The sequence below is a fragment of the Ictidomys tridecemlineatus genome, chromosome 1, assembly GCF_052094955.1.
Source record: "Ictidomys tridecemlineatus isolate mIctTri1 chromosome 1, mIctTri1.hap1, whole genome shotgun sequence".
Taxonomy (NCBI): Eukaryota; Metazoa; Chordata; class Mammalia; order Rodentia; family Sciuridae; genus Ictidomys; species Ictidomys tridecemlineatus.
Genome location: NC_135477.1, coordinates 6,856,794 through 6,867,395, shown reverse-complemented (window position 1 = coordinate 6,867,395; position 10,602 = coordinate 6,856,794). Strand labels below are relative to the sequence as shown.

At 55.7% G+C, this 10,602-nt stretch overlaps 1 protein-coding gene across 4 annotated transcripts in view; it reads left to right on the top strand.

Moving 5' to 3' along the window:
- The window catches only part of Lhpp (phospholysine phosphohistidine inorganic pyrophosphate phosphatase), a 95,836-nt gene that overhangs the window by 13,446 nt on the left and 71,788 nt on the right, over window positions 1–10,602 (top strand). For all 4 annotated transcript variants that reach the window (XM_005320754.5, XM_040273833.2, XM_021723373.3 and 1 more), the window contains exons 2-5: window positions 1,326–1,513; window positions 4,677–4,830; window positions 9,107–9,170; window positions 10,008–10,100. In XM_005320754.5, coding sequence (XP_005320811.2) covers window positions 1,326–1,513; window positions 4,677–4,830; window positions 9,107–9,170; window positions 10,008–10,100 — 499 coding nt within the window. The remainder of the gene's footprint in view (window positions 1–1,325; window positions 1,514–4,676; window positions 4,831–9,106; window positions 9,171–10,007; window positions 10,101–10,602) is intronic.

Below are 10,602 nucleotides of genomic sequence, written 5' to 3'. Positions count from 1 at the left end.
TCCCTGTGGCTGGAGGGCGGGGCCCCGGCTTGTCCAGGGCAGTGTGATCTGGGCCGGGGAGCCAGAGCAGGGCAGGCTACACCCTCTCAGGCCAACGGGTGTGCTGCCTGTGTGTGCCGCCTCCTCCTGCGCGCTGGTCCCTTGCTGAGGGAGACCAGCCTCTCTACCCCGTCTCCTTAGGCAGATGGGCCTCCCATGGGTCGTCTCCCAGTGTCCATCTTCCCTGTGCAGGGCGGCCTCTCCACCTCGTGGCTGGCGTCTTGCCTTCCCACAGGTGTCAACCCCAGGGAGGCCTCCTCTGGCCTTCCTGCCCCAGATGGGAATTGCCCATCCCCTGTGGCCCCCCACCCTGCCCTACCCCGATTACTGCCAGCCTCCCACCCACCCTGGAGAAGGGACCTTGCCTTGTGTACAGCTGCAGCCCAATGTGCAGCACTTAGTAGGCCCTCAGGAAGCACTTGGTAAGTGCTTGTGTGTAGGAGGGTTGGATGGCATTTCATTAGGAGCCTCTAGTAATCTGCCTGTGGCTTTGCCTCTGGAGGACTTGGCCACGTGCAGCCGGAACGCAGCAGGGTTGCTGTGGTGGCGATCGGGAAGGATGGCGGTGCTCTGCCATTGGTGGAGACTCGGGGCGCACTTCCTTGGTGCTGGGTTTGCTCGGGCCACGCTCCTGTCTGTCCAGCTGGAGCCATGCATTGCTCTGGTGATTGTGTCGGGTCACCCCTCCTCGCTGACAGCCATGAGGAGACAAACCTCCACCCAGGCCCTCTGCCTTTGCCCTTTTGGGGAAATGTGGACCCAAAGACAGTAAGGCCGGATGTACAGAACTCAGAGGCCAGGTGGAAATGCTGTGTGGAAAGGCACAGAGAAATAGCTCTGCCATTCCCAGGTGGCCTCTGGCCAGGCCGAGGGGAAGTGCTGAGTGGGATCGGGGATAGAATTAGCACAGGTGCAGAGGCGTGAGACCCAGGTCAAGGTGCGGAGATGTGTCCTAGGTCAAGGGGTGCAGCGTGGCCCAGGTACAGGGAGAGGTACAGGAAGAGAAGGGGGAGCCCTAGGGAGTCTGGGGCATATCAAGTCCAGTGAGGGTGAGCAGGAGACAGCGGGCCATGTCTGAGGTGCCCCGTGAGGGTCTGCTCCAGGTCAGAAATCTCAGCCTGAGCACACCTGGGCTTAGCCAGGACCACCCCTGGTCCCACAGTGACCTGGTCTGTTTGGGGACTTTGTCAGTTACCCTTGGAGAAGTGTCCATCTCTGGGTTTCTTCCCAGGAGGCCACCCTGCACCTTCCGACACCACCCTTGCCTGTCATTTCCCTCACCACAGACTGAAGCGGTCCCGGCTGAAGGTGAGATTCTGCACCAACGAGTCGCAGAAGTCCCGGGGAGAGCTGGTGGCACTGCTTCGGCGACTGGGATTTGACATCTCCCAGGAGGAGGTGACTGCCCCGGCACCCGCCACCTGTCAGGTCCTGAAGGAGCGAGGCCTGCGCCCTCACCTGCTCGTCCACGACGGTAGGCCTGCTGGACCCTGGGACCTTCTGGGGGTCGGGAAGGTGTCCTCTTGGCAGGGTGAGGGCTGGGGAGAGGGTCCTCAGGCTCACCTGGGCCATGCCAAGGGAGGGGCCCAGAGCTAACTACTGGTTCCTGCCATGACACTCATGGGCCAGTGGAGCGGAGACCTCATGGGGGTAAGTTAGGACCAGGGCCCATCCATCCCCCGTTGGCAGAGGGTCACTTGAGGTCACTCCAGATAGTTCTGGAAGGAACTGGCATCCCTGGATCTAGATTGGTCCAAGGGGCCGGGGAGTTGACCAGGGACAACAGAGAGCTGGGTGCAGCTTTCTGGAGTACGGCACCCACGGCCCTGGACCGTGTCTGCCACGGCCAGTCTGCTCTTTGGTGCCACTTGTGGATGGCTGGAGGAACAGGGTTTGCATCCTGATTTCAGTCTGAATGCAAGACAGAGCCCCTTTGACCCTCATTTCGGGAAGTTTTGGGGACAAAGCCAAGGAGCAATATGATCTGGTGCCTTCTGAATACTTAAAAAGCCGAGATAGTGGCAGGGCCCTGGAATTCAAGACACCTCTCTCCTCCACGGAGTGCGCTTCCTTGCTTCCTTTGGACTTGGTTTTGATTTCTACAAACCACTGGGCAGAGACAAGCTGCTTTTCTCCTTCCTAAGGCAGGAGTGGGGGCTCTCAGAGGTGCAGGGGGGCCCCGGAAGGCCCAAGGGTTGAATTCATAGCTCAAGGAAGGGCCGTCTGCCCAGCCTTTAGAAATCCTGTCCCTCGGAGTCCTTTCTCTGGAAACTAGGATCCCTGCCAGAGTCTTTAGAACTTGGTCCTCAAAGAAAGGAGACTGAAGAAATTCTGTCTCCCTGGACCCCAGAAAAGGGCTTCTGGACATGGGGGTGGGCGTGGAGGTGGCAGGAGCAGAGGGGAATACAGCCTTTGCCTCGATGGCGGCGCTGAGCGAGGCTGAGCATTGGGAGGAGCAGGGAGTGGAGCCGGAGCAGGCTGGAGGGGGCGTCCTGCCTGTTTCCCCTGCGCATAGCTGCGTCTTCAAACTGGGATTTTTTTTTTAATTCAAGTATTATTGATGATGGATTTCCCCCCAATGTTTTACTATGGAAACTTTCAAATATTTAGTAAAGCTCAAAGAATTTTACTGCAACTATTTTTATACCCATCTGCTAGATTTTGTCAGTGACTCTTCCTGTGTGTCTGTCCATCCCTCCGTTCACCTCTCTGTGTTATATTTTGAAGTCATTTCCAAGTAAATGGCAGACATTGGTAAAGTTCCCTGAAGTGCTTTAATATATTATTAACTAGCATTCAGTATTTATTTGTGGCTTTTCTGTTGATGCAAAATTCACATACAAGGAAATACTCAAACCTCAGGTAGACTTGTGCTCTTTCAACAAGTGCATGTACCTTTGTGTCCCAGTGTCTCCAACACTGCAGGGCATGGGGACGCATGCTTGCAATCCCAGCTACTTGAGAGGCTGAGGCAGGAGGATTGCAAGTTCCAGGCCACCCTGGGCAGCTTAGAGACCCTGTCTCAAAATAAAAAAATAAAGAGGCTAGGGGATGTAGCTCAGTGGTAGCGCATCCTGTGCTCAATGCCCAGTACACACACACACACACACACACGTCTATAACGTCACCATCACCTGAAAGTCCTCATGCCTTTCCCAGTCAGTCCCCAGTCCCTGCCCATTATTTTGTTATTTCCCATTATAAATAAGTGTACTTATCCTAGAATTTCCTATAAATAGAGCCAAACTGAGTGCAGTTATGTTGGGGGTCCCACAAGACCAGCCCAGCCCGGGAGTCTCCCTAGGAGGACTCACAGCAGCGGTGACGCTGGTGCTTGGGGTTATTTAGTGAAAGAAGGCAGACAACCCGCAGGCAGGGAGGTGCCTGGGGCAGAGGCTGTGGGAGACCAGGTGTGAGATTCCCCTTGTCCCTGGAGTGGCACTCTGATATGACAAGCGACACATGTGAAGTGTTGGCAAGCAGGAAGAGCCCTGGAGCCCGGGTGCCCAGCACTGCTGTCTGTGGTCATGTGCGGGGCCACCAGTCCCGAGGGCAGACTGACACAGTGTGGGCCAGGCCTCAGGCTTGAGGGCCCCTCTTATCAGGCAGCTTCACAGGGGCCCAGCACTTCGCTGCTTGGAGCCGGGGGAGGGTCAGTCCTGAAGACAGGCCACTCCTGGGACGTGCAGGGTGTGGCGGGCCAGGCCTGCTGAGCCAGCCCTCGCTTTCACAATGGTCTTTTTTTTTTTTTTTTATTTGTTGAGTTGTAGATGGACACAGTCCTTTTATTTATCTGTTTTTATGTGGTGCTGGATCGAACCCAGTGCCTCACGCCTGCTAGGCAAGCGCTCTGCCCCTGACCACAACCCCACAACCCCCACAGTAGTCTTTTGCAAGAGGCTCCTTATGCAAAACATTTTTGCCAAAACTTTCACAGATTTCTCAAAATTTTCACAGAATTTTCTTCACCAAAACATTTTTGAGACTCCATATTTTATTTACATCATGTACGGGCTGTTCTCTGTTTTAGTGCAGGGTCGTAGTCCCCTGAGTGAGTGGCCACGGTGAGTCTGTCCATCCCCATGTTGGTGGATACTGGGCGGTTTCCCTATTTCAGCTGAAAACGGGGGAGTAAAAGAAGGAAAGTCCTTCCTGGCGGGGGGGGGGTGGGGGCTGGCAGGACCTATACGTGTGTGTTCGCCTGAAGTGACCAGGGCTCTTCCAGGGTGAGGCCAGCGGTGCCAGTGCCAGACTGCAAGCAGCCCAGCCTGTCCTCCTGCCAGGGCCCACCTCTGCAGGTTCCCCTCTTGGAAGCTCTGGGCTTCCTCGTGCTGTGCTGAAGTGGGGGAGCTCCTGGGGCTGGTGCCAGTGTGGGTTGAGGGTCCAGGAGAGCTCCGTCTTTCTCCTCATAAGCTCTCTAACTAGGGGAGAATAACACCCCTTCCTTGTCCATCCCCCATGGTAGCGGTGAGGGTCACACAGGAGCAGGAGCAGTGCCCGTTAGAAATCATCAATTTAATAAAAAAGAGAAAACAGGACGGAGAGCCTCTGAGAAGGGCACATGTGACAGGCGCCTGGGTGACCGGGGAGGCCGCATCGTTCTTGGGTTGGGTCATGATCTCTTTATCTTTCTCCAGGAGTCCGCTCAGAGTTTGACCAGATTGACCAGTCCAACCCAAACTGCGTGGTGCTGGCAGACGCCGGGGAGAGCTTTTCTTACCAGAACATGAACAAGGCCTTCCAGACTCTCATGGAGCTGGAGAATCCTGTGCTCATATCCCTGGGAAAGGGGTGAGTCAGCCCCGCAGACAGTCGCTTCTGGCTCCCCTGGACGTGCTTGGTGGTTCTCTGAGAGAATCAAGGAGGAAGCAGGCGGGTGTGTGTGTGTGTGTGTGTGTGTGTGTGGAGGGAGCGCAGGCGGCCTGCTCCCCCCCCCCCACCTTTCCTCCTCATTTCTTCCTTCCTCTTCTTCAGTGATTGTTTAGGAAACCAGAGTGCCCTGTCCTCTGGAGCTGGGTGATCAAGCATCTATGTGGACTCCCAGCTAGGAGAGGCCGGGCTCAGGGTGGATGGAGACCCTGCAGAGATCTCAGAGGCCAAATGTTGACCCTCCCAAGTTTGGAGTAAAGAAGAAGGTTGTGCAGTGGGCAGGATATAGCCAAAGTGTGAAGACCGGTCCCAAGGGACACCTAAGTAGTGACCAATTGGCTTGAGGGCCTGGGGATAATCTGGTCTGGGCACTCAGTGTCTGTGGTCCCAGAGCATCATCTCTGTAAAGCAGTAATTTTATGAGCAGCCTTTAGTCTGAGCCTCCTGCATGTGCCTGACCCTTTGTGTTAGTCATCTTTCTGTTGCTGTGACACATATCTGAGATAAATCGATTTAAAAAGAAAAGGGGTTATTTTGATCCACAGTTTCAGAGGTTACAGTCCATGGCCACTGGGTCACATTGCTTTCGGCCTGTGTGAGGCAGAGATCTTGGTGGAAGCATGTGGCGGAGGAAACCTGTTCACCTCACAGAGAAGGAGGACAGGGTGGGGGTCCCAATGTCCCCAAGCACACACCCCAGTGACCTAGGCCCCAGCTCCTAAAGATCCCACCATCCCCAACAGCTCATCAGCTGGGGACCAGTGCCCACTGCCTGGCCCACTAGGGGACACTTGAGAGCCACACCACAGCGCCATCCCGTTCCTTACAGAAACAGCCCTGGTCATGTTCTTCACACCCTTGCTGACCGCCAGGATTGCACACAGACATCACAGAAGAATTAGAAAATACAGAGCAGAAGGGAAGACAAGACGTCTTTCCCTCCACTGCCCCAGAATTCAGCCCTGGTGTCCCTCTCCCAGGGTCCTCACGGAGGGCCTCTTCACCCTGTGGTGTCCAGCCGGACCTTGTTTTGTCACCTCATTTTATGTTCACCAGGCCGTGTCTTGTGGGTGGCTTTGCACATGAAGAGGGGCTGTCTCTGTGACAGGGTCCCCGTTGTGTGGCTGTTTTCCCTGGTCCCTGCGGGGGCTGTTTCTCCGTGCACCCGGGTCGTGTCCTCAGAGGGTCCCGGTGGGCCTCTCTGGGTCCTGATGCACGTTGCCCAGCTGCTTTTCAGAAGCCATGCAGGTTCATCCTGTCGCAAGAGAAACACCTAGAGGTTTAGGATCACGGCCTGTCGCGGTCACAAGGACACATTGGGGCCCTCCCCCAACTGCTCAGGCAGATCCGCAGCCTTCTCTGAGGAGCCGTGTCCAGTGTGGTCCTGCTGTGACTGGTCTCATGGCATCTGCCTGCTGAACAGGGCCAGCTGCTTGAGAGGACAAGGAAGAGACCTCTGCTCAGCCGTTGGCCATCGCCAAGCGCTGGACTTAGTCCATGTCATTCAGTTCTGACCGCAGCCCTGGAGCTGTGGGCAGTGCACCATCAGGCAGGTGGGGGCACAGAGGCACATGGAGGTGACGTGAGCCCTGACCTGGTGGCTGCTGGTAGGGCCAGGAGTGCCCCTGGCCTGGTCAACCCCAGGGCCTGTGCCTCGCACCTCTAGGCCGTGTTCTAGAGCAGATGTTGGATCCTTACAAGATCTCAAAGTGTTTGGGGGCCTGGGTTTAAAAGTTGGAGATTTTAGGAGATTTTAGATTTCGGTCTGCTGGCTCTGACTCGGGGGGGGGGGGGCAGTCCGCTGGGTGAGAGCCTTCACCTGATGGGGTTCGGCTCCCCACGTCACGGAGGGTGCCCTGCTTTACTCAGACTCTACCATGTAAATCCAGAAACACCTCCACAGAAACACCCAAGTCATGTTTGATGAGCTGTGGTCACCGTGACCCAGCCACGTGGACGTTCCCTTCTCACCCTCTGCAGTTTCCGACCCTGCTGGGAGGTCAGCCCAGCCCTGGCCTGCTTAGCTCACTGACCGGGGCTGGGCTGAGCCCTTGGGTGGTTTTATCCCCCCCCCCCTTAGTGGTAGTTGGACACAACACCTTTATTTTGTTTCTTGATTTTTATGTGGTGCTGAGGATCAAACCCAGGGCCTCACACATGCCCGGCGAGCGCTCCACTGCTGGGCCCCAGCCCCAGCCTGGGTGGGTTTTGTTAAGTGGTGCGTTGTAGTCATCTGTAATAATGAGATTCATCGTGACATATTCGTGCGTGCACAACACGTCATTTTTCTGTTTCCTGCCTTCACACCCCCTGGGGGTTTGGTCAGCAGCCCTGTGCCAGACCACCGCGTAATTAGGAAGCTCTTCAAGGCTCATTTATGTTAAATTTTCTTCTTTAAAATTGTCTCATAATTATTAAATTAATAATTCCAGATTATGAGGAGTAGTCAGAATCAGTATGTTGTTGGGAAAAAAACGGACTCTCTGCTCTGGGGTTTGTAATATGCAACAGCCTGGGCAGCGGGAGGGTTTGGCAAGAGGTGGGTGGGCTCCAGCTGGTGGGCCCTGACTTGGGCATGGGGGGGTTGAGTCAGGGAAAGAAAACATTGGCTTTTAGGTGAGGTCAGCCGCTCTGGGCCCAAGACCCAGGACGGGCTGTTGTCAAGGTGCTGCCATGGGCTGGGGTGGCCGCTGATGAGGCGTGTGCTGTGGAGGAGGCAGGGCGGCGGAGGCCGAGCGGGGCAGGGTGTCCTCCTTCTGGAATGGAGTGATTTACATTTGGCATCTGTTTGGACCGAGAGTGGGAATTGGCTTTGTAATTTCTTCTGTCATGCCGCCTTCAGAAAATTAAGCTGTTTACGCCACAGACTATGGAAGGTTAATGGCTCTTCTGGGAAAGGTCAAGTGGTCATTTTGAAGGGAGCTGTGCTGAATAATCGGAAACGGCAGGAGAATAAAGCATAAAATCGGATCTGACTGCTGCTCCCACTGGTCCCCGTGTCCTGGCGCCAGCTTCCCCGGGGTAGAGCACACGGGCCTGTCCAGGGCCACTGTGGCCCTTTGGGTCAGAAACAAAAGAGAATGAACGCAGTCTCTAGGGTGTGGAAATAAATTAAATACTCGTATCTACTGCTCCTCCAAAAAATTTTATCCAACAGTTGGCTCAAGATGGCTTTTTAATTTTCCTGAATGAATAAGAAATACAGAAAAATTCTTGGCCTATAAAACCAGCCCAGATTTGGTTAAAAAAGAAGGAAGTATTAAAGGCTCTGATTTTGGTTTCTAGGAGTCAGTGGTTTTGAACTCCAGAACCTGCCTAGGCAGCACTGGGTGTTGATGGTGTGTCTTTAGGCAACCCGAGTGGGAAAGCAGAGACGGGTTTGGGCCCTGAAGTGAGCTGCTCACCTTCTCTCTGGTTTTCTGCACACATGCTTGTTTAACGTCCCCAAATCTGGAGGGCAGGGAAGAGAAGGGACACTGATGTGGTGGGTGGCAGGACACAGTCACAGCTCTGATGTCAGATCCCGCTCTCGGCTCTGGGGTTTCTGTACGTCCTTCAGGGCAGCAGGATGAGCTGCCTTCACCCCTCTTCATGGCCATATGGCTTTGCTCGGTCCTCCATGGACCTGGGACCAGGTGCCTCGAGGCTCAGGTCTGACATGGGCGGCCAGGTCAGGTCAAGGACCAGGGCTCAGCCCAGCCACTGGCCTCATGGCACCTGTCTTAAGAAAGGAGCTCTCCTGCGGGCCAAGCTGACTTGGCCTCCCGATGGCTCCCAAGAGCATCTGGTGCCTGTGGCGCCCGGCCCCTTGCCGGACCTCTGCTGATGGAGATGCGGCGGGCTGCTGGGGAACTAATGGCACTTTCTTCTTCAACAGTACTTAGGGTTAATTATTAGCAATTACGGGTTCGCCACATGCTCCATGTGCTGCTGTCGCTTCCCAGAATACAGGGCACTTGTCTTCCTCTGTGTCAGCAACTGGATCCAGCTGCTCCTGGAGTCCCCAGTTAATCATTGCAATGGGTCCCAAGGCTGGTGGCAGGGGCTACCCAGACTGAAGGCCTGATCTCAGTGGGCACCTCCAGGGCTGCTGGCCCCTGGGCTCTGTTGTCCAGGCCCCCACGAGTCAGCTCGGCACAGCGTCGGCGCTGACCTGAACCAGGGCTCTGCTCACCTCCTCCCTTCTGCTCTCTTGTAGACGCTACTACAAGGAAACCTCGGGCCTGATGCTGGACGTCGGAGCCTACATGAAGGCGCTCGAGGTGCCCACCTGGCTCTGCCCCGAGCCCTCTTCAGGGACGTCTGACGTCCTTCAGACCTTCCTGGAGAAGAGGCCAGGCTTGATGCATAAGTGGCCTTTCCTGTTTCCAAGTCCCCCTCCTGTGTGGGGCCTCCAGCTGTGCACTCCCCGTCCTCTGGGGCTATCCTGGTCATCACTCTGTCCTCCCTGTCCCCTCTTCCAGCCCCTCCCTGCCTGCTCTCCCAGCATGCTCTCTGCTGCACTCCTCTCTTGCTCATGGCTTTGTGTCTGTGCTGACCACTGGCCTCCTTCCTGACCTCAGCAGCCGCACCTCAGATATGATGGAACTCACCTCCTTCCTGATACTCCCCTCCCGTTGACAAGGCCATCTGTGGCCCTCAAGTCCCTCTGACCCACATCCCCTGAGCTGCCCTCACCCTGGCTGCTGCCCCAGGTCAGCTTCAGGGCTGCAGCGCTCCTGCCTTCCCACACTTAGTGGGTGGGAGTGGACCTCTCAGGAGGCCTGTGGTGGAGCTGGAGGTGCGCACAGGAGGAAGCCAGGAAGGCCCTCCGTGGCAGCCAAGTGAGCAGATGCCAGCCCTGGTCTCCTGGCCTGGGGGAGGCCCTGGCTTTGCCACATGCCTCCTGCTGCCGCAGGCCTTTCAGTGGGTGGCAGGGACGACACTGGGTGTCCTGACTACAAGGGTCACGGCTCTCTTGCCTGTAATCTCTGACTCTCAGGTCCACGGTGTCCTGCCTTGTTAAGGCTCCTGACCCCTAGGGACACATTGGCATGTCTTTTCATGGGCATGCACCTGTTCTTGACCCATACCCATGCTGCGTCTCTCTCCTTTCCCAGTACGCCTGCGGGATTGAAGCCGAAGTGGTGGGGAAACCTTCTCCCGAGTTTTTCAAGTCGGCCTTGCAAGCGATGGGAGTGGAAGCCCACCAGGTAGGAACGGCAGGATTTCTTTTATTTTATTGTGAGAAATTTTAAACACGTTCAAAAGTAGAGAGAAGATGATGCCAACTCCCATATGTCCATCAATACAAGCAACTTCAAACACACATGCAAGTTGGGGGCAGTGACCCCCGCGTGCCCACCCGCCAGGTTCACTGTGATCTGCTTGATCTTCTTTCTCTTAAAAGATTTTTTTTCCCCTCTGTTTTTAAGGTGAGTGAGGTACTGACAGACGCTACAGCGTGAAGAGTCTTAGAACAGCCTGGTGGGTGCAGGGGGCCAGGCAGGGAGGGACAGAGCTGTTGTGTGATCCCACTTACAGGAGCTGTCCAGCACGGGCACATCCAGAGGCACAGAAACAAGTGTCCATGAGTCTGGGGCCTGGGGCTTTTTGGTGCAGGGTCTCCTTTGGGGCCATGAAGTGCTCTGGAACATGGAGATGGCCGTACAACCTTGTGAACACACTTAGTGTCGGCAGCCTGAACACTGATGT